General features: G+C 46.3%; 1 protein-coding gene across 1 annotated transcript; it reads right to left on the bottom strand.

The window, feature by feature from the left end:
* Positions 1-1,028: 1,028 nt before the first annotated feature.
* txnrd2.2 (thioredoxin reductase 2, tandem duplicate 2) lies at positions 1,029-24,752 on the bottom strand. The gene is made up of 17 exons (XM_063017412.1): positions 24,636-24,752; positions 23,349-23,417; positions 23,216-23,272; positions 22,491-22,635; positions 21,483-21,557; positions 20,957-21,035; positions 20,754-20,816; positions 20,493-20,563; positions 16,645-16,664; positions 14,727-14,818; positions 14,004-14,178; positions 8,353-8,489; positions 7,291-7,386; positions 6,571-6,663; positions 5,268-5,339; positions 4,702-4,799; positions 1,029-4,162 (listed from the first exon to the last, which is right to left on the bottom strand). Exons 1-17 carry the CDS (start codon positions 24,745-24,747, stop codon positions 4,039-4,041), a joined length of 1,578 nt encoding a protein of 525 aa, XP_062873482.1. The 5' UTR covers positions 24,748-24,752; the 3' UTR covers positions 1,029-4,038.

The following is a 24,752-nucleotide window of genomic DNA, read 5'->3' as shown; positions in this document are numbered from 1 at the left end:
GACACTTAGAAAATCTAACGTTAGCGCCAGGACGTCATTCTGCGCTGGAACTGTTATTGTGGCAGCGAATCTGTGTGCGCTAATCAATCAGCCGCCACTAACGTTAGCTATCATAAGTTATGTTAAATAAGTTAATTAGCCACACATTTACACAGCGTGTTCAGTTAACATTAACATCTGTAGGTTATATTTGTTAGAAAACCCACATGAAGTCTCGTCAAGCCAATCACTGTAGCGCTGCTGCCGCCCGACTGGCCGATAGCACCGCTGAGGATTTGAACCCTCAATCCCAGTAGTAGTAGGCTAGCGCAATTTCCTGCTGTGCCACCCGAGCGCTCTTAATGCCACAGGGAGCCCAACATCTGCCAAAGTCATCAACGTTTGGCCCTTAAGCAAGGCTCTTAGCGCTTACTTGTTTGGACTGTATTCATCAAAATTGTCGCCCACTGAGTGACGATCTGGGGGCCACTAGCAGGCGCTATTTTAATTGTAATTCATTTTCAAACTACAAGCTAATATCAGCATTATATATAAAGCATAACCGGCCTCGCGGCTTTCCAAATATTGCTAACGCTTCCTAAAGAAACTCATACTGGTCGAACACCAGTCAAAAGTATTAACTAGATACACAAGGACCAAGACCAAGTACTGAAGGCACGTAAACAATGTGAGGACTCTCATCATTGAGTTTCAAGTCTGTAGTTGCCTTTTTTTAAGTTTCTGTGAGAAAATCTTAAACCTCTGACATTCAATTCATTCATTTAATTACAATCTAAAAGTTGTTGAGTTTTATGTGCGTGATAACCAATCAGATTGGGGTCATATTTCCATAAATGGGCAACGTATTGAGCAACCAGCGTCCATCCTATCCATACTGTACCCGATGCTCTTGAAAGCCTCCAGGTTCCGAATCAGATCGACACAGATCCCCCCCCCCCCCCCCCCCCAGATCTGACCCCGTGCCGCCACCAGGAGAAAGTGAAGCGACGCTGCATGAGCGTGCTGCATGATTGATGAAGCGGAGCCGCTTTACGTTCTCATCATTTATTTCTTTTACACATAAATAATGCAGTGAAAGAGCTTTATATCAAATGAACCTCCGCCGTGTACACGGCCGGGACGCCGGAACACATCGGACCTGACCTCTCCGTTATGGCTTTTAGTGCAGGTCGTCATTAACCGGCCCCTTCGAACTTCACCCCTGACCCCTCTGTGTGTGTATGAATGTGTAGAGAACGTGAAACTGGGAACTGCAAATGCTCATACATGAAAACACTTGATTTAAAGACCGTAATAATCTTAAAACTGTAATAATCGTAAAATGTGCAAACGTTTGGACGACCGTCTAGTGGTTTTATAGGTTTTAGAACTCACTAGGTATTACTGAGCTTTTTAGGAATTGTTAGAAAGCGTCAACCAATAAAAATGCGACTTTTTCAACCTTGCACTGATACTTAAGCACCACTGGCTTCTCGAGGGCTTGATGATGCTTTAAATGCAGAAGAAGCTTGTATGCTGGCAAAAAGGCAAAACAAAACCCCTGTATTACAATTAAATAAAATATTAATCACCACTGTGGTCACCTGACCCACTGAATGAAGATGTGAGGACCACTAGTGGGCGCTGTGCACAATTCCTTATTGAGCGATCGCTTATGATTAATAAATCGAACCATTCTGAGATGTTGTCTTTTGTTTTCTAATCAATGAAATGAAATTCATTTTGTTAAAGTATAAGCTTATATTAGTATTATAAATAAAGCACAATCTGCCTCACGGCTTTCCAAATATTGCTAATGCGTCCTAAAAAAACTCATACTAGTTGAACACCAGTCCAAAATATTAACTAGGCACACAAGGACGAGAGCTGACATTGAATTCAACCGATTGTTGTTCATACAGGGTGGAAGCCGGATAGGAACCTCGTAACTGATGCAATTACGACCTCTGCTGCTGGTTGATGGGGAATAATGAGGATCAGGGTGTGGCTCTCCGTACACAAAGCTGATCCGCATATGAACTCGCCTCGTGCAGGTGAATAGATGCAGTCGGGTACTGCGCACGTGTCGGAGGGGGCGTGTGACAGTCGCGCTCTCCTCAATCAGGAGTGGGGATCAGCATCAGTAGAGAGAGAGCGTAACGCAATTGGGTAATTGGATACGCTAAAAGTCGGGAGAAAATGCATTTTTAAAAAAAATACCAACCAGCTTTTAAATTGGTACTGATGGCATATAAAGAATGTGGGGACTGTCATCACTGAGTTTAGTTTTATTTTAGCAAAATTTGTTATTTTTATTTTATATCTGCAAAATGTATTTTTATTTTAGTGAAATTATTTATTTTTATTTTAGCAAATATCAAGTTTGTACTTTTGTACAGTTTCAGTCGTTCTCCCTCCCCCTACAGACACAGCCAATCGTGCGTCTGACAGCAGAGCTGAAATTCGAACTCGTAAGCTCGAGATCTCAGCACTGGTGGGCCGACGTGTTTTACCACTGCATTGCCTGAGCGCCCCACAGGGGCTTAAACTTGAACATTTTGGAAGATCTAAACATGCTGTGATATCAACCGAAGTAGGCGTTAGTAAGTGAGGACTTGGTTACGGCGTCCAAACGTTCGCACGTCACAATTACTGTTCTTAATTAAATGCATTTAAACATCTTTTCATCAGGGTGCACAAACTTTTGCACAGGGCAAAACATTAAAGACGATTTAACACTAGTTTAAAGTTTCCAGGACTGCTATGATAAATGTATGTGTGAGTGTGTGTGTGTGTGTGTGATATAAACAATTTGTTGGTGGTGGGTCGGGGTCAGGGTCGTTCAGTCAGCACCCCCGCTCCCTAAAAAACGAGAACACAGGACCCCCTTGCTCCCTCCTGGATCCAAATAAACCAGGTAGCCGAGCTCCTCTCCGTCCCCGCAGCGGCCCGTCACGCCCGCCGCGAGCCTCATTAATCAGGGCCGAGGCCCATCGGACAAAAACAAACCCTCTCTGTGGGGGCAAAAATCACCGAGAACCAGGGGTGGCCGATATGGTGAAAGAGATGAAAACATAAAGTATAAAAATATTTCATTTTGCTGAGTTTTGCTTCCAGTGGGGCAGAATTAGTTGAAATCCCAAGACCTCGAAGGCCTGGCTCACAGCTGGCATTCCGAATCATCCTAAACTTGTTTGATGTGGTCGAGATCAAGGATCTGTGCAGGTCACTGGAGTTTCCTCATAACAAACTAATCAAACCATGTCTTTATGGACCCTCATGGGTGTGGCTGCCCCCCACTCAAAGGTTTCAATAGTATTGGGAGAAGACGGTGTAGAATCACGCCGATTGCAATTGGTAAATCTGGAGCAGACGAGGTGGAACTGGAGGGTAACAGTGCCACCTAGGGGCAGAGTGAGGTACCTCTATAAACGCTTTATCTCCAGTGATCGGGCCTGCAGTGAACGTGTTTTGTTTTCACTGAGTGCTCAGGGGGGAAAACTGCTCTAGGAAAAGGTCTAAACAAGCTCGTTCTCGACCCCGAATTTGACTGACGCGCTCCTCGCAGTGTGTTTGTCTGCTTCCTTGGGAAAAAGGGTGTACCGGCGTGGCGACGGGTCAAGCCCATCCATCAGTGTCGGCTACGGCGCGTGAGTAATGGACAGGAAGTACAGCCGGAGTAAGAACAATATTCCGAGCCGAGAAGCCGCCGTAATGAACCTTCGATCCCGATTTACAGGAACGTTCTGGAACTACGGTGAAGGTAGGTGGCAAACAGGGCGGGTAGAGTGGGCGCCACATCCCATAGGGTTCATCTCATTACTCTGGTTTGTTCTGTTACTCCGGAAAACCTACATGTGCAATAGGGAACTGGATACTGGGCTAACATATTGACCCGTTCTACCTGTCTACTGGTCTACCTGTTGTTCTGTACCCACCGACCACCACAGCTGGCCAGTTTTGCCACTGAAGGGAGGGAGGAGAATCCAAAATCGATCGAAAACAATATGAACGGGGTCCGTGTGTTCTGCGAATTTAAGGTCGGGGGGGTGTTTAACCTCAGCAGCCGGTTACCGTGGCGTCCAGCCCCGAACGTTTGGTGATGCCGATTTTGGTGAGCTCCTCGGCGCAGGTGGGGTGGATCCCGACCGTGTCGGCTAACTGAGCGTAGGTGAAGCCGCACCTGAAAAAGAACGAAAGCGAATTTACGCTGGATGGACAAAAGAACAACAGCCACTCTTTTGAAGAGCCTTCTCATACGATTGTCAAGTGTGTCTGTGGGAATTTGTGCCCACTCTGTAGTACAGAAGAGAATTTGGGCACTGATGTTGGTGTTCCGGTTCGTTCCAGAGCTGCTGAGTGGGGGGCTGAGGTCAGGGCTCTGTGCAGGACGCTGGAGTTTCTTCATGTGTTTATAGGGCCTACAGATGGCTCTCTGTACGTGTTACGGCTCTCAGCGAGACTCAGCTACTGACAGACGAAAAGATGCACGACGGAGGAAGTGCATGATAGTCTCAGCTCTCATTAGCCAGCGCAAGTGTGGTGCAAGCGGTAAGATTATAGGAAGAATATTAGATTTGAAAACATTAGGTGACATTACCACCCCCCACACACCCCAAAAAACAGGAAACTGTGATATTAGGTTTGTTCGTGAGTTAACACAGCGTCCTATTAATCGTAGCAGTGCTACACCAGTAGGGTTTTGTAGGAACGATTGCTTACTGGAAGCCGAGAGCGAAGCCTTGGACCACTTCTCCAGCGTTTGGCCCCGTATAGTGCAGCCCTAACACTCGCTGATTGCCCTCCCGCTCACACACCACCTGAGAAAGGTAAAAGAATAAAGGAAAAATAAAATAAAAGAGACATATGTTTAACATAAACGACTTCTGCTTCTTTAGCTTGTTTATGGCCAGTGATACGTCATTAGTTAAGGTACTAGTCAGTTTCCACTGTTGGGCTACACTGTTGGACTCCTGAGCAAGGCCCTTAGCCCTTGTAACAGTTGTAATATGCTTTGCTGTCATGCAGTGTTTTTCAAGACCTCTAGTGGCCTGTGCTGGTACTGCAGTTAGGAGGAAAAAAGTCAGTCAAAAGAGCATTTGTAAGACCCGGCTTGGAATCAACATTCCAATTCATCCCCAAGGCGTTTAACTGAATCAAGGTCGGAGCTGAACTTCTGAACCATGTCGAAATTGCTGCTACATGGTTGTACGAATCGAATCGATTTTTATTATTGATTTGATGCTGCACATTTTTAAAGCTGTGTGTAGAAGGGTGCATCTCCTCACCTTGATGTAACACTGACTGGCATCTCTTTGAGCCACAGTGAACTCCAGAGGTTTGTAGAAGGCATGATACACCTGCACAGCAAAAATAAAAATATATAAAACATAGAAAGTACCATAAATGTCCACGTATCGTATACAGAACGCAGACAGACAACAAGGAAAACCACAGCACAGAGTTTTGGTCGGGTAAGATCATCCGCATCGTGGCATCAGATGTATGGAACAGGCGTAACATCGTTAAACAGAAGAAATGGGCAGCAGAGTGGCACGTCAGCTCAGGAATTCTTGGTATTATTTTTAATATTATTGTGGCAAGTGGTGAAGTAGTCTAAAGCGCAACTGTGCTACCGACCAACCGGGCATCTACACAGACACACAGTTGGCTGTGTGACTGTATGGGGGAGGAACGATGGCAAAACCAGGGTTCCTTGTTGCTGCTGCATTTACGACCTCTGCTGGCCAGTAAAGGCACCTGAATGTGATTCGGCACACTGTGAGACCCCGCCCCGGCACCGGAGATAGAGTGCATTGATTTCGGGTGGCGTAAAACACAAATCACACAAACCCACTACTTCTGAGAACCAGGTTCGATTCTCAATGGTGCTATTAGCCGGCCAGGCTTCTATACAAACATGACTGGAAGAGGGGGGTGGCCAGATGAGAGATGCACTTGGAAATTAAGGAGTGTTGCATCAGGAAGGGCATCCGACATGAAAACCATGCCAAGACAGGTAATCGGACCAAAATGACCATTGTGCCGACCCCCTAAAATTACCAGGGCAGCACAAATAGGGAAAAAGTGCCCAGATTTGGGTCAAATACCACTCGGAACTGTTTGCATAATGATTTTGGCATCACTCAGACGCTCCTCAGCGGGACGTTTCTGCCTGTTGAAATACGCGCTGTTCCTAAACTTGTTTCCACTCCTTTGCAGTGACACTTTCCTCCCTCGGAGGTTTTTCTTCTCTCTTTTAAATCGCCGAAAAACAACGTCGAGCAGAACGTTCCTCTCATTCAAATCGTCGCACACTTAACCCGGAACATGCCGGCGCAGGCAGCCCGGACACGCAGCTGTCTGTGCCAGTCGGAGGCGGCACTTTGACTGGCGCTCGTCCTTCGTCGCCCGTTGCGGGCGTCAATCAGAGCCTGTACTCAGCCGTCAATCAGTGACGAATGTTTCAGGCTTCGGAGATGTGCAGGTGTGTGAGGGACGGGGTATGTTACAATGCCCAAACACACACACACACACACACACTGGCACACACGCACACGCTCAGACAGATAGAGTGGAGTTTATTCATACCTCTATGTTGTCTGCACCGTATCTACGCTCGGCTTCTTCTTCAGATAGACCAACACACCCGTACTCAAGTGGAGTGAAGACTGTTGTGGGCACCTAACACACACACACACACACACACACTACTAAATAAGCCACACTAGATCAAAGTTAAACTACAGTGCCAAAAGTACGTGGACACCCCTTACAATCTGTGTGTTTGTCTGTGGAATGTACATAGCCGTGCTCTTGAACATGGGCAGTAAAATGGGTCATACTAAAAAGCTCAGTGATTTTTGACATGGCATTATTATGCCAATGCAAATGCAAATTTCCGGATGGCTACAGCAGTGCCCAGCCATACAAATGCTCTTTTGTGCTACTAAACAGGCACAAATTCCCACAGACATGCTTCAAAGGCTTGTAAGAAGCCTTTTTAGACCTACATTTACATTTCTGGCATTTAGCAGACGCTTTTATCTAAAGCGACTAAAAGTACTGTGACATTATATTATATAAGCAATTAAGGGTTAAGGGCCTTGCTCAAGGGCCCAACAGTGGCAACCTGGTGGTGGAGGGGCTTGAACCAGCAACATTTGATTACTAGTCCAGTACTTTAGCCACTAGGCTTTGATAACTACCCTGAACCTAGAGGTATAAGGTGTCCACAAACTACTGGCTATGTAATATGTGTTGTTTACATAGCATCTATGTACAGACTGCAATTTATGATGAATAACTTACGTTGTCGTAGTTCATGAGCTGGTTGGAGCGGCCGGTCAGTCTGCGAGCGAGGAGTTTACCCGCCTGGATGGCCGTCGGCGTGAGTTCAGGACGACCCTAATAAGAAAAACACACTAACTGTAAAAACAATTATGTTAGAGGGACAGTTAGGCAGAAAAAAACCTAACTGGGGTGTCTGAGATTAAAATAATAAATAAGCATTATAATATCAGTCTCAAAGGTCTCTAGGACTCCACTGAACCACAGTGAGAGCAGGGTCTGCATTCTCTTTAAAACATGATATCGACACATAAACAAGGCAGCGATAAGGTAACGAACGATACAGCTGCATCAGGACCTGGAAAACATGTCGTTATCAATGAAAGGGAGAATGTGAGGTCATCTGTCCGTGAGATGAAGCTGAGGTCTAACTGGGTTCCTAGGACCAGTCGATCCTGTGTTCTGACTTGAACCCAGTAGGGAGAGCTGTGGTAAAGGCAGTGGTGGTCACGCACTGCCGTCCATGATTCACTGTCTCTGTGCAAGCGCATCGACCAGCCAGCAGAGGTCGCAAGTGCGGCAGCAATGAGGAATCCTTTCGACCTGCTCACCCTCAGACACAGCCAAGCGTAAACTGAGATTCTATTCTATATATATGAACAGTTAAGAACAGTTATAGGTGTGTGTGTGTGTATATGACCTTTTAGACGTGGCATACATTGAATAAATCTCCAAAGGTTCAAACCACAGGAGCACTGGGGTGGCTAATGCGCTACCACAGAGTCAGCCTTCGTCCTGACCAGGGGATCAAGAGCCAGATTTGGCCGTATCTGAGGGAGGTTGAGACCGGATGGGGTAACCAGTCCTACTGCCTGGTCGAGGCGGCAACAGGAGTGGTGGAAGAATATGGAGAGACTAGTGTGGTCCTCCAAACCTGCTCATATACTGTATATCACTGTATATATTTGTGAGCACACAGTGGAATTGATCATATCTAAACTGGGACAATTTAAACAGTGGGAAATACCTGCAGATTTAAAGTGAGCAAAATAATAAGGACATCTATTTTTTTTATATGAATACCTGAGCGATATCACCAATGGCGTAGATGTTGGGCACTGATGTCCGCTCGTCGCCGGACACGATGATCTTGCCGGAGTTTTCGTTCAGCTGGACGCCGACCTGCTGCAGGTTCAGAGTTCCGGTTTCAGGAGCTCGACCTGGAATCAGAACAATGAGAATCCACATAACTAAAATTACCCATAATGCTCTGTTCTATTGTAATAACATAAAGGCATATGAAGAATGTATAGCCGAAAGTATGTGGACACCATATCATGATCTTGCTGGAGATTTCCACGTCCCTCTAAGGGGAAGGCTTACCGCAAGATTAGAAGCTTGTATCTGTGGGGATTTGTGCCCACGTACTCAGATCCCAGAGGTGCTAACCGTCTCCGTATCGAAGCCTAACCATTACTAGAATGGGCCGTGTTTGAGGGAGGGAAGGTCGGACGGGGTCTCTACATGCGACTGCTGTCATGTGCAATCTCCGGGACTGATCCAAACGCCTGCACGAGTGGGGTGGGGGTCACATGGAGCGTAGCGTGTCTCTCCGTGTGTGAGAACCAAACACTGGCGGGTGATAAGAAGCGGGCGCAGATTCTTAGATTCTAGGTCAGATCAGGGGTTGTGCAAGCAGCAGCGGACATTGGAAATGACCAATTTAAACAGCAGCCGACATCACTTGAGTCATATATTCACTTATACCAGTCGAACAAAGGGTGGAACAGTGGCAAAGTGGGTCCAGAATACCAAGGGTCAATCCCTGTCGTCCCAAAACATGCGGACATGAGTAGAAATTGGGTCAAGGTGCGACCGAGTAAATAAATGCATAAGCACGCATACCTTGACCCTGTGCCCGCTCTTTCCAGGTGGCACTAGACCCACCGTGAGCCTGATCGGCTTAAACTGGCTGGAGAAGATGAATAAATAAATGGGCAAACATCTGCACAGGAAGCGTATCCCATCAGGCACCTGGGGCCTGTAGAGTCATATCCGTCACTCTCTGTCAGAGGGATGAGAGACGGCTGTCGACACTTAGCCGGATCTCGCTCTCTCTCACACACACTCTCTCTCTCTCTCTCTCTCTCTCTGTCACACACACACACACACACACACATTTGCGTACCACAACAAACCACGAAACACAAGAAAGTCCAAAATTCGAATATTTCCTGCTTAAAACAAGCAGAAATTCTCCTCAATCAGACAAAAACACACCTGGGACGTCGATCAGAGACCAAATACTACAACAAGATATGGAAAAAAAAAAGAATTGAACAAGGGGGCGAGGGGCGGGTATTAGAACACCATATAAAATAAAGTATAGGTGTAACTATCGTATCCAGTTAAATATAGTTCCTAATATTAACTTTTATTCGATTTTATTCTTCAAAAACTAATTTTAGTTTGTATAGGGATAGTTTACCCCGCGTGTACCGATCATGGCGAAGCTGAAACTGATCAAACACCCAAAAATCCCCGTCAGTACAGAACCATAAATCTACCCCGACAGGAACCATGCACATGAAACTAGTCCCAATCTGGCCGGGGAGAGCTGCAGACTGGCGTCTGCACCGTCCGACACGTGTGCGGTCTCATGCTGTGTCTGGACTGGACAGCAGGAGGCACTGTTGCTGCGGAAACGAACAGAAACCCTGTCCGACCGCCCCTCCATCCGACACGACCGACTGCGACCGTCCAGCACCACGGAGATTTTAATTTAGTAGCTCATACGACACGCATGATACGTTTTACATTTCATTTTCATTAGCTGCTTTATCCTGGTCAGGGTCCACCAGGAAACACTGGACGGATCTTCAGGCTTCTTCACATGTTTAGATTCAACATGGCTGTGGGAAGCCAGCCTGGGTGTGTCTAGTCTATTCAATACCGGATTAATATTATATCGACGTGCTTTTTATTTAATTTAAAAGATCATTTAGGGTGCAAAATATTTTTTAAATCAGCAATGCAGAAATAAGTCAGTTTATTTAAAAGCTCAATAAGGCACAAGGGTGGGCAAGACAAAGACGTGCCCGGCAGCAATGCACAAATTATCATCAGGGGTGTGCAAACTTTTGCAGTCCAGAAAACACAAAACACACACACACACACACACACACACACACACAGAGCAAGAATTCCGCAGCCAGGACTCCCCACCCAGGCAGCTCCCCCGTGTCTGTGTGCAGGAATCTGTGATGATAAGGACGTCTAGTGAAAGAAAGGCTTTGTTCTAAAGCACAACAACACAAAGAACCATCGCAGGAATGTCCTTCATTTTACTCCGGCAAGGACAGAGTCATAAAAGTCTGCATGTTTGTGTAGCCATTAAAATCAGCAAATACATAGAAACGCATTGACCCACAGCAACCCAGACCAGGATAAAACGATGATTAAACATTAGACAATAAATAAATAAATAAATGAATGAATGAAGTTCTCAGTCTGCGGCCACATTTTAGTGCAGGTCTACGATTCCTCTATACGTTAATGTACGTGTGCATCCGGCAGGACCGCTGTGATTCGTTATTTGTACGTAGAAAACTCGGGGTGTCCGAACTTTTCTGAAAGAACCGCTTTTCTCTCTCTTTTTTTGCTCCCTGGTGTTCTGTGGTTTGCCGTCTGTCCGGAAACATAAAAGCGTCTCGTTTTGACTCAGAATGGGGGAATTTTGTGGAAGAAACGCCGTCGCTCCATCCTGGCAGAGCTCTTCCTCTGGCGCAGGTGGCTGACGGGCAGGAAGGAGGAGATTTCCTCTGCACTCCGGCTCTTATTGCTCCCATGCCGATACGCCGCGAGGTGGAGGGTACGGGGACTTTTCGGTATTAACTTCAAAGAAATTGGTGCGATTGATCTGGCTGCTCAGTTGCTGCTCGTCTGTAGCTGGATGACTGGATTTTGGGGAGGTGTCTGTTACTAAAGTAGCCAGTAATTAAATCGATCTTAATCTGAATTTATTAATAATCATTAAATTTAATGCCATATTTTGCCAGACATGCCATAAACACATTTGAGGAGACTGACAATTTTCATTTCTTAATTTAATGTATCTTAACTAGGGTCGTTATTTTAGTTCTTTTTTATTAACTGTTTTATTCTGGTCAGAGTCACGGCAGGTCCATAAAACACTGGGTAATTAATTTTTTTATTATGATTTTAACGTCATGTTTTACGCTCTCTGGTTAAATTCATGACAGAAACGGTAGTTACACAAGATTCATCGGTTCCCAAGTTTAATATCAAACACAGTTTAACAATTTTTTTTTATCTCCAGTTAACCTGACTGCATGTCTTTGGACTGTGGGAGGAAACCGGAGCTCCAGGAGGAAACCCACACAGACACGGAAAGGACCCGGACCGCTCCACCTGGAGATGGAACCCAGGTCCTCCTTGCTACCCACCGAGCCTCCATGCTGCTCAGAAACACTGGGTAAAGGCAGGAATACCCTGGACAGGGTGCCAATCCATGGCAATGCCAATCCAGGGCAAGCTGTAGCCTAGTGGTTAGGGTACTGGACTAGTAATCAAAAGGTTGCCGGTTCAAGCCTCACCACTGCCAGGTTGCTGCTGTTGGGTCCTTGAGCAAGGCCCTTAACCCTCAATTGCTCAGATTGTATACTGTAACTGAACTGTAAGTCGCTTTGAATAAAGGCGTCTGCTAAATGCTGAAAATGTAAATGTAAATCCATCAATTCGGCAAAGAGACATGGCCAATCATGTCCTTTGTAGATGCACGACCAGCAGACAGCACCGCCGAGATTCGAAACCCTGGTCTCAGTCGACGTCATCATTAAAGCAACACATTATTTATTAATATTAATAATTATTACCCTACATTGATTGATCTCAGGCAATTACCACAATTATCAATACACAGACACATGATTGGCTGTGTGTCTGTAGTAGGAAGGACGATGGCTAAAACAGGGTTCCTTGAGGCTGCTGCAATTACCACCTCCGCTGACCAGTTGAGGCGTGGCTCTCCACATGCGATACCACACCCTGCAAGACCCCGCACCAGCAGGTCAAAAGGAGGGATTGAGGACTGTGTGCATGTCAGAGGGGAGCAAATAAATTGAAAATTAAAAAAAAAACACCCCCCCCCCAAAAACAAACCACAGCTGAATATGAATTTTAAGATTTTAAGGCTTTGGGGATTTGGAGACCCCTGTGGTTGAAATGTGTCATTACAATCACAATTGCAATTACACATTTTAACCACAGGGGTCTCTAAAACCCTAAAGCCTTAAAATTCAGAGTGGCCAGGCTAGCACGCGCCTCTTTCGATATGCCTGAAGCCACTGACCGCATCTTTTTACCGGCCGGTAGCGGAGAAAAGGCATCACAAACATGATCACACAGCTTTGACTTGAAGCTCTCTGTGACCAGACTTGTCCTGAATTATTTGGTGAATATACTGAAATAACTGACCAGATCCTGACCTTGCATTTTTTCTGCACCAAAAAATAAAAGCAACAAAAGCGAGGACATAAAGAGCGCGTGAAGAAATGCAGAACATGAGGCGAGGATCGAAATCAAGGTGTCAGACCATTACGAAACCCTGTACGATTCACATCTTACAAATATTTCCTAAAAACAGACGGGACGTCCGCTCAGGCTCATCACACTCGGTCCAAACGAGAGGTCACATGATCACTAGAGGTCTTCATGGGCTTTCAGGGAAGTGTCGTTCAACTGCTAATAAATTAGGGCCGGACGGGATGGAGAGGACCAGGTGAGGGTGGACAGAGACAGCGAGGATGTGAGGGGACACACGCTGGGCGACCGACGGAAAAACCCGGACCGAGAGAATAAAGCGGGGAATACGGCGACCCCGAGGACCCCGGAGCATCCTGTCGGTGATTAACACGTCCCCTGATCCTTCTGACTCTCGCTTTATTACGGTGTTGTTAGATGTGATGGCTGTCGGATTGCTGACGCTGCACACTGTGTGTGTGTGTGTGTGTGTGTGTGTGTGTGTGTGTGTGTACACGCAGGTGACTGGAGGGCAGAAATAAAGTCAAAGATCAGCTCACGATTTCCTCCGAGTGCAACAACACGGAGGTGCAGCTGGTAGAGCGGCAGCCCTGACCACGATGCTCCCCGAGGGCCGGTGATGACTTTGGCATGTTCTCCACAACCGTACGGGTTTCCGCTGGGAATTCTGGTCGCCTCTTACGTCCCATGAACATATAGAAGATAGATCAGCTACTCTGTGCTTATGTGCCGAATAAAGAAATTGCTGCCCTGACTGTTGTGTTTACAGGCAAGAGTTTCAGGGACCCACTGCAGCCCTGACCATGCTCGAGTGCTTAGTGAAAATAAATAAACCAATCAGGGATTTTTTTAAATTACGTGCTTTAGATTAACTAACCAGATACAATAGAAAGGTAAACAAGTATAGTTTTCTGTATCTATTATGCAATATAAGGCCAAAAGTATGTGGACACCCGACCTTTTATGGAGTCCAAAGATCACTCATGGTGGCTCGCAATCAACATTCCAATTCATCCCAAAGCTTTACAGAATAGGTCAGGTCAGGGCACAAGGACCTTCCCTAAACTGGCACCATAAAAGTTGGGACGCATACTTTGTTATGTAATGCGCAATCCATTGACTTGAATCTTAAAAGGGGTGTCCACATACTTCTCGCCCAGACGTGTCCTCACCTACAGCCCAGAGCACCGAGTTAAACTGGTCCTGATGCTCCTGACCGCTCTGGGTGTCGGTCCAGGTGACCCGCAGAAGTCCGGACGGAAGCTTCTCCACCTTCTTAGGGACGCCGTTCCAGCAGAACCTGGTTCCGTAGGACGTCATGTGATCGGTCACCAAGCCGGCCATTTGCTGTCGGGACGAGACAAACAGGAGAAAGGATATCCGTCCGTTCGTTTATTTTCAATTCGAAGTGAAGGAGCAATACATGAAAGTACAGACATACTGCCTAGATCAGGGAATCTCTAGCAAATTAGGAAGTATAAGAGGCCACTATGACACCAGCGGTCACTGTCCGAGGTGCAGAAGTCAGCGGATGTGACTGAATGACCTTTTCAGAAAGTCAGAGTGTCCAAACTTTTAGCTGTAGTGGATTTTGGACCGACTCACTTTTGCTATTCGGAGCAATTCGGGGCGTGTTCATCACCTCTCACCCTTTCTTACTAAAAACGGTGATGACAAGATGGCACACGGCATTACAACGAAACCGATAATTAGGGATCGAGGATCCGAAAACATGGCGCTGGAACGGGTCTGGTCAGGTCCCACATCCTGTTTTCATCCAGCCCAGGTGACTCACCGTGCGCCCGGCGCCCGGCGGCGCTCTCTCCGTACGAGGGAACCTCAGGTGAGAGAGTCGGACCCGTTAAAAATCAGACCCCGACGGGCGTGTCCGGTACCTGATCGAATCCACGGAGGGCGATGCTGCGCACCATCAGCGTGGCGTCCAGTCCGATGCCTGTGAGGAAACCGGCGCACTCCAAACCCACATCGTCACACGGGGATAAGGAAAACGGCACTGTGGGGGGAAAAGTATTCACACCCCCACCCCCACCCCAACCACCCCCTCAAAAAAAGTATTCACACCCCAACCACCAACTCAAAAGAGGTATTCACACCCCCACCACCACGCCCTCCCCCCAAAAAAGTATTCACACCCCCACCACCACGCCCTCAAAAAAAGTATTCACACCCCCACCCTCCAAAAAAAGTATTCACACCCCCACCACCACACCCTCCCCCCAAAAAAGGATTCACACCCCCACCACCACACCCTCCCCCAAAAAAGTATTCACACCCCCCCACCACCACGCCCTCAAAAAAAGTACACACCCCCACCCTCCCAAAAAAGTATTCACACCCCTACCACCACTCCCTCAAAAAAGTATTCACACCCCCACCCTCCCAAAAAAAGTATTCACACCCCCACCCTCCCAAAAAAAGTATTCACACCCCCACCCTCCCAAAAAAAGTATTCACACCCCCCCACCACCACGCCCTCAAAAAAAGTATTCACACCCCCACCCTCCCAAAAAAGTATTCACACCCCTACCACCACTACCTCAAAAAAAGTATTCACACCCCCACCCTCCCAAAAAAAATATTCACACCCCCACAACCACACCCTCCCCCAAAAAAGGATTCACACCCCCCACCACCACCACGCCCTCCCCCAAAAAAGTATTCACACCCCCACCCTCCCAAAAAAGTATTCACACCCCTACCACCACTACCTCAAAAAAAGTATTCACACCCCCACCCTCCCAAAAAAAATATTCACACCCCCACAACCACACCCTCCCCCAAAAAAGGATTCACACCCCCACCACCACACCCTCCCCCAAAAAAGTATTCACACCCCAACCACCACAGCCTCAAAAAAAGTATTCACACCCCCACCCTCCCAAAAAAGTATTCACACCCCCACCACCACACCCTCCCTCAAAAAAGAATTCACACCCCCACCACCACACCCTCCCCCAAAAAAGTATTCACACCCCCCACCACCACCACCCTCTCCCCCAAAACATTATTCACACCCCCAGCCCTAATGACATTTAAAAACTACACTGTGTGGACAAAAGTATTGGGACACCCTTTTAAATTCTTACATTCATGTGGAAATTCAGGTGGAGTAAATCGATTACAGTATATAAAAGAAATCATATGCTTCAGACTTTGCAGCAACAGTTTAGGGAAGGCCCTACAGCAAGCTCTATAAAGACACGAAGAAGACCTGCACAGAGCCCTGATCTCAGCCCCACTCAACAGCTCCGGAATGAACCGGAACACCGACTGAAGCTTTCTCGACCAACGTCAGCGCCCAGCCATACAAATGCGGTCGTCATCTCACAGGACGCAGCTGGTCTAGCTTAAGAGATCAGACAAGCTCATGCTCAGGTGTCCAAATACTTTTGGCAACATAATGTAATCATTAGACTAGTTCTGATCTCAGGCAATTTCTGTAAATCTGTGCACCACCTGTCTATATGTGTTACTATGATCTTTGTGAGGTTTATCGGTATGGTAGCGGTCTGGTGAAGAAATGTTTAATGCACTGTGTATGTACCAGAAAGCTTGAACCAGGGAAAATATCTGACCCCACAGGGTCTCGGGTTCGCGCATCTATACGGGCGGTCGGGTGGTGCAGCAGTAAAACACTAGCCCCGCTAGCCCACCATCGCTGAGATCTCAAGCTCTCTCCTGTTATATAAAACTGGCTTCTTGAGCCCAAATGAAAGCAGATCCTGAACACTGGTACAGACCGGGACTGGGACCAGGACCAGTCCTACTGTAGCTGCTGGTACTGAAGGATACAGCTGGCACCCACGACTAGCCTGGAGAAGAAACATAAAACACTGTCAATACTACACACTCACTTCATAACATGTCTTACAGTGCTGTAAATAAGTAAATAAGTAAAAGTAATTGCCCCCCTTTACACTTGAGAGTATTGGGAGCCTTGCAAAATATTTATTTATTTATTAATTAGGATTCATGTCTTACACACTTTGGTTCCATTCATGACAGGACAGATAATTACTGCTTACACAAGATTTGAATATCAAACACAGTCGTGGACGCCGCTCAGGCGGTAAAAACACACGCTGGAACCAGAGCTGGATCTCGAATACATCGTATCGAATCTCGGCTCTGCCTGCCGGCTAAGGCTAGGCGGCCACATGAACAACGATTGGCCTGTTGTTCAGATACGGGCGTGACTAAGCCGGATGGGGTCTCTCTCATAACTAATGCAATTACGACCTCTGCTGGCTGATTGATGCGCCTGCACAGAGATAAGAAAAGAGTGCTCTCAGGGTGTGTCTCTCCGTACACAGTGCTGAGCTGCACTGCACTCGTTAAAGTGTAGGTGATAAGATGCGTACGGCTGCTGCACACGTGTCGGAGGGGGCGTGGGTTAGCTTCGTTCTTCTCAATCAGAGCGGGGATCTATATAAAAAAACACAGTCGTGGACAATTCTATACCTCCAATTCACCTCACTTGCATGTTTTTGTACCGTGGGAGGAAACCGGAGCTCCCGGAGGAAACCCACAGATACGGGGAGAACATGCTCCATCTGGGAACCGAACCCAGGACCTTCTTGCCGTAAGGCGCCACCGTGCCGCCTACATTTGGGAGCCAATAAAGCTGATTAGTTGAACCATCAAATCAAATGTTTTGTCCTTGTACTGTTTACATTAAATCCAGATAAAAAACAATGTGCTAACTATCGCAGCCTTATTGACATTCTTCCTCCCGTCCTAACATTTTTGGAACAGTGTTTGTACAATATCATTTGCAAAACTGAACGTGAGTGATTAAAAAGCCGATACAACACAGAACGAGTCTCATAAACAACAGACAGTGAAAGAGTAGATGTATGACGTAGGGTTTGAACATGGAGTGAGTGTGTGTGTGTGTGTGTGTGTGTGTGGCCCGAGATAATTACAGGTGAGCCGGTTAATCCAGGTAAACGTGACGTTATGCTGTTAGCGTCTCGGCCCGGACCCCGCCGTGCTGAGTGATCCCCTGTATCCACCACTCAAACCCCGGTGCAGCCCATTCAGATCTGGATTAGGGAGGATTTTGGAACACAATGCAGGCACTTTTACCCACAATGCCATAACCTGCACCCTCAACACCCCCCATAAACACGACATCAACACCAGAAGAAATGAGGGCATCAACATATCTGAATACCGCTTCATCATGGTCAGGGTCGCAGAAGGTCAGCTTTCATGGGGAAACCCTGGACAGAGCGGCAATATCGTAGGGCCCATTTATGCCTGCGTAGATGCCCGGCCGACAGCACCGAGGTGATTCTGAGCCGTCAGTTCTCTAGATTTTGGAACATGACTGCAGGGTTTTATTTCCATTCAGCCACAAGATAAATACTAGGACATGCACTGAAGTCAGGTTGGGCTCCAGTCTCAGTCAGCTTTCCAGTTCCTCTCAATAGGGCTGAGGTAGTTAAGGTACTGGAATATTGACTGGAAGGTCGTTTTAAGCCCAAAAAATTCCAAGTAGGCACTGTTGGGCCCCTGAGCAAGGCCCCTAACCCCTCCTTGCACTGTGTTTGGATGAGAAGTGTCTGCAAGCCACGTTCACTCCTACCAAACAATTTCTTAATTGTTTAATTACAAGGTTAAACTGAACCTGGGGGGTGGGGGTGTAAAACCTAAACTGTTTGATGGACAAAATTGCATGCAAATTTCATTTCTCCTCCTCCACCATATTTCACAGTTGGCACTATGCACTTCGAGAAGGCAGATCCTAGATGTCAGAGCGCGTTTTCTCTACGCAGAATGTGCTCAGATGCTCCAAAGTCCAGTGGCGGTGTGCTTTACCCCACTTCACACACTCACACAACAGACACAAATAAACTGCTATTTCGCAAAGGTTGCTTCCAGTGGCAGTTTGGAACTCGGGTGTGAGTATAAGCGCTTTTTTATTGTTTTATGCTGGTCGGCTTTCCTCATCCTGGTCAGAGTGTTCGTGTGGCCTCACGGCTGAGCCGTCGTTGCTCCCAGACAGGCCACCTCTCGCATTAACCGCGTTCTCCGTTCTTCTTATTTTTTCTCTCTCTGCTAATCCCTCTTTGTCTACGCGTTCCACTTTGCCCTCTCTCTAACCCTCTGTGCCGTTTCCCTCCCTCGTGTGCGTGCCAGTCTGTGCCCAGGTTTGCACCCGTCACTCAGCGACGCCCCGCCGGCGTCAGGCCCGCGGCTGCACACCTGACACCTCCGAACAAAACACATCGAGAGCTGTGAGTTAAACCAGCGCGCTTTATTCTCACGTCTGCGTCTGTTCCGACTTCTGCTTTCGTAATGTTTGAACTTCAGGCTAAACTACAAACCCAGTTTAATAAAAATTAAATCGATGTTTGATTACATCCAGAACAAATCATTTAAATCTGGACTGATCGAATTTTTAGATCATTTTTTGGTTTATTTTTTTCCCTTTTTTGATCCAATCCAGCTTATCCGTGTCTCCTCGCTGCTGGTACCCCATGCAGGCGCCTCTAGCGGCCAGCAGAGGCCGCACTTTCCTCGAGCGACTAGGAACCCTGTTTCAGCCCACGTCCGTCCCCGTACAGACACGCAACAGTCCGGGGTCTTTGAGCTTCATAATGAGCCACAGGTTTTCAATAGGACATTTACATTTTTAGCATTTAGTGGATGCTTTTATCCAAAGCGACTTACAGTACTGTGACAGTATGTTGTCTAAGCAATTGAGGGTTAAGGGCCTCGCTCAAGGGCCCAAGCTGTGACAACCTGGAAGTGATGGGGCTTGAACCAGCGACCTTTCAATCACTAGTCAAGTACAACTGACACAGGCTGACTCGCCAACACACCACTCATAAGTTCAAATCTCACAAACATAACTGGGCGTGTCTGAGGCAGGGAAGGTCAGACAGGGTCGGGGGGGGGGGGGGGGGGGGGGGTTAGGGTTAGGGTTCTTATCATTTACATTTACGGCATTCTATCCAAAGTGACTTACAGTACTGTGACAGTATGTTGTCTAAGCAATTGAGAGTTAAGGGCCTCGCTCAAGGGCCCAACAGTTGCAACCTGGCAGTGGTGGGGCTTGAACCGGCAACCTTCTGATTACTAGTCCAGTACCTTAACCACTAGGCTACACCTGCTCTGTCTTCTCGATCAGGTCGGAGATTGTTGCGCAAGACGTAGCGGATTGACAGGTCTGGACTGCAGGCAACCCAGCGTAGCACCTACACTCCGTCACTATAAATTTGATCGTGCGGATGTGTGGATTGGCACCGTGTCGCTAAAACAAGCATGGTACAGACCTATAAGAGTCACGTGTGTTTGTTTTTATTCATTTTTTATTTTAAATTCCATCAAACGTCGATAAGGAGATGAAAATCGTCACCACAATGTGACAAATGTTGGTAAAATTTAAACAATAATGAACAAAAATCTTTAATAATCTTAATAATTTTGCTGATGAGAATAACGTTCATCTTAAATCACAAGTGAATTTTGGTTGATATATTTGATTATTTTATTTAAAAATCGCGCTATTAAGATCAGGAACGGACGCCCTCCTGAAGCATGATGAGATATGAGGAATAGATGTTAATGTGGGAGGAAATATAGAATTAAATATAGAAAATCATCCTAATTCACGCCGATCCTTCACTCACGTTTTTCCCGGAGACTCTCTGAGCCAGAACAGGTCGTCGCTGGTGATGCCGAACTCTCGAGCTCCCGGGACCTGAAACACACACCATCAATCATCAGCTCTGCCGACAGCACCGTATCTAAACGTTAATTCTCACTCCCAAATAAATCGAATAAATCGCTCGGCTCCGTCCTCACAGAGCGAGGGAGTGACCGCCAGCGCCATCTCCCCCCCCCCCGACTGTGTTTCAACATCAAGGTCAGAAGACGCGACAGGATCTCACATGCGTGGGGTATCTCGGACGTCCGCCGGTGGCTATCAGGATGTTCCTGGCCGTCACGGTCGTCTAATCAAAGCAGAGCAGAAGACACAGGGCGGTAATTAGTGCACGATTTACACGCGGCGGCCTTCACGAGGCCAAGGACGGACAGAAGAGGAGGAGGATCGTGTTTATCAGAATATTTGAAGTAGATTTCGGGTGCTGACCTCCTTTCCTCTGGCGTTCACGCCTCGCACGGTGTGCTCGTCCACTAGGTGTCCTCTCAAGTTCAGATACTTCACCTTCCTGCTCGAGCAGACACACACGGCGGATTAGAACCTCAGTACACTACAGGCTAATCAGACAGAAAACTGGATGCAGAATCACGTTTGCCAGCAGGAGGCGCAAGAGTACAGGGGAACGTGATATATCCAAATGGTACAATTCCAAAAGAAGAAAATCTAGATGTTTATACAGTATGATGTAAATTATGAACAATATAAATACTATAGAATAATATAAACAGTATTTCTGCATTGCGTCCAGTGTTTTCTGATGAACCTGTGCCCACAGAAACCCTGGATGGAACAGTTGATTCAACTGAAATAAGTCTTTGTACTTTTGTGTATAAAATACTGATCGATTTAAAATTTGCACATCATCGCTGTCTTATATTATTTACATGTATTCATAGCGTCCCAACTCTACCTTTAATTTCTGAAAACCATTTATTTAGGGGCGTGTTCGACTCACCTGTCCTCCAGCTGGACCCTGTGACCCCAGTTCAGCGACCTCACGTAATTCTGCACGGCCTCGGCCATCGTCGCCCTACAGAGCAAGCTATCGTTAACGTCCGTGGTTTTAAAATTGTTTATTCAACAAGCTCAGGTGTCCACATGTTTCTGGCCATGCAGTGTGTACAGACAATACAACCAGATGAGATCGTGAAAGACTCAACAAGGAGCTCCGTCCTCCACGGGCGAGGATGATGGTACAGGTTCAGACACGCTTACAGGTGAAGTTAATCTTAATCACGTATTTGTGATCCAATTTGGATGAATCTTAGTAAAACAAAGTTGCGTCCACATATATTTGGTAAAATGCAACAACATCAAGATATCTATGATCAGCAAATGTAGGTCTTACACCATCTACCGTACCTGATATTGTAAAAAGATTCCTGACCTGAATTAATACAGAAGCTGTTTGAACACAGGTTACAGATGCGTCTGTCCCAACTTTTTTGGAGTTTGTTGCAGGCATCAAAATAAATGTCCCAACTTTTCTTGGAAACAGGGGTTTAATATTTAGGGTTTTTTACCCTCAGCTGCTCTTCAGGGAATTTTAAACCTTTGATACAATTGACTTGACTACATATTAATCATTGCTAAACAAGCTGAACATCAAGTGTCCACATAATTTTGGCTAATTAACGTTCGACTTTTAATATTTAATCACGACATGCATCGGTACCTATTCCAATTCCCTGCAGCCTGCACCAATCCAACACCGGCCAGAGAGAACTTCAGACTAGCGCCCGCGCCCTCAAAAAGCCGACTGCTTCTTTACACCAACCAGCGAGGGATTCTCACTGAGAGTCAAGCTACGTCTGGTGCGTCTCAGCAGGAGGCGCTGTTGCACCCTCAGTGAGGAGAAATCCCGTCCGACCCTCCCTCCCTCCCTCGGACACCTCCAACAGACGCCGGGCGGTTCTCAGCGTACAGGTGACGTTTCTGCACACGTGTAGCGAACGCGCCTCACCAGTCATGTGACGCGGGCTCAGGGATTCGCCAGCCGTATTTGGGCGCGTCCTTCAGCGCGGTGCCGAGCAGAGCCGCCTGGTGCATCAGCTTCTTGGGAATGCAGCCAACGTTCACACACGTCCCGCCGAGACCCCACTTAGTACCTGAGGGACAGACGTGGAAGAGGTTCACCCGTTCATCAGGGGTTCACCCGTCACGTCTCAAATCGACAGTTACAGACGAAGAGAGGCTGCGTTCACACGGACGTTTACGATCTGGGATTGCCATCGAGGTCGTGTCTCAAACCACAATCAGGTGCTGAAACAGTAACAACACTAATGGTTGTGTATTCCTTTGTCATGTATGACACTGATGTGTACGATTCTCTTCGGAACGTTGTGGGAGAACATGGACCATCAGATGTTGTGCAGGTTTCCTGACGTCCATGCAGCACGGAGAACATGCCAAATTCATTTGTTTGGGCTTTAGTTGCTCTGGCCTACTGCAGGTCTGAGGACCACAACTGGACCATGAAGCCTTTTCTGTAGTTCCCCAGTTCTACACTTAGTGGGATCTCACCAGTTTAAGAATCCCCAAACCGGCACCCGAATAATCAAACCGCCATCCCTGACTGGCAGGATTACAGTACGGCGTGTGGGTCATGTGTTTAAGCATTATTGCATTATGGATACGAAGAACGTCCGTGTGAACGCAGCTCATGAAGCGGATTCTGATCTGTGATACCTCGTAATGAGGGTTCAACAAAGTCCAGGACCGCCACATTCTGTCCCAAGTGAGCAGCTGTAAGAAGAAAAATCAGAGTTAAAGCATCTGCACGTTACACAGAACACAGAACGTTTATAGAACGACACGGTACCTTCTTTAGAACATGCCAAACCTCCGGATCCTCCACCGATAACCACGAGGTCATAATCAAACTTCTCTGCTGCAAAAGAAAATCAGATTCAGCTTAAACGATCGTGATCATTTTATTCACCGGACCTACAGAGCACAAGCAGGGAGAGGATTATTATTATTATCTAAAACTAAAGGCACGTTTGGTTCAACGTGGGTTCGATTCTCGCCTCTGGTAAACGTCTGAAAGGAGTTTAGCATGTTCTCTTACCGCTGCACTACCCGATCGCCCATTTTCAACTATAATTATAATACAGAAATGAATACAAATAAATAAATCCATGTTCATTAAAAAAATTTATAATAAAAATTAAGATACACAGGAATCTTATTCATCAACAAATTTTAAACTAACAATAAAATTTAAAACAGTTTGAATTAAAACGCATAAAAAACTGAACTAATTTCTTGTAAAACAATTTTTAAGAAAATTTAAATTAAGTTTAAATGCACTTTAAACATAAATATATAAATAATAACAAAAAATGGGAGTTAAATCAAATAAACAATTATAGATTTTTTTTTTTTTCATGTTTTACCAACACTTTATCCTGGTCAGGGTTGTGGTGCGTTCGGTATCCCTGGAATCAATGGAAGCAATGCAGTAACCTACCACGGACAGGAAAGTAAACCATGGCCAAATGACACAGCCAATCACTTCTGTATGTAATCTTTTCCGCAAAGTCTTTTTACACGATAATGGAGTCTGTGGGAATTTTTGCCAATTTTAATTCATCACAAAGGTGTTAAGCAAAGTTGAACTTAAGGCTCTATGCAGGTCCCTGGGCTTCCCCCACACCGTACACACATCAAAATGTATTTATAGACTTTGCTTTATATGTGCTGGAACAGGAAAGGACCTTCCTCAAACTGTTGTATAAAACATACCGAGCCACTAAGCGGATTTGTATGTGTGGTGCAGTTCCACGACATGACCAGCAGGTGACGCCAAAGTGAGCTGTTTCAAATGTCTCATGACAGAGCGCTATTCTTCAACAGGATTGTTGTTTTTATTTCTTTAAAAAAACATATTTATCCTATTATCACATTAAGTGCATTAACTATATAGACATGTGGTTAATAATAAATTATTGGATGTCATAAACAGTTCGTTAGACAGAATAAAATGAATTTTTGACAGCCAGCTCTTGAAGTGTAATAAGTAAGTCATTTAAAGCATGCAGATCTACAGGCACATGAATGACATTATGGATTATTGCGAATAAACACAAATATTCCTGATATTTACCTGTATAATTTCTGTTTGGTATCTGAACACTGAGCTGATAAAAACGTTTCAGTCTGTGTTTTCCTCTGCACCAGGCAGCAGCCATGTTGTTACAGCAGTCCAAACTTCTCATGTGCC

This window comes from Trichomycterus rosablanca, chromosome 21, assembly GCF_030014385.1.
Source record: "Trichomycterus rosablanca isolate fTriRos1 chromosome 21, fTriRos1.hap1, whole genome shotgun sequence".
Classification (NCBI taxonomy): Eukaryota; Metazoa; Chordata; class Actinopteri; order Siluriformes; family Trichomycteridae; genus Trichomycterus; species Trichomycterus rosablanca.
The sequence above is the reverse complement of the archived record's forward strand: the minus strand, read 5'-3'. Positions and strand labels throughout refer to the sequence as shown.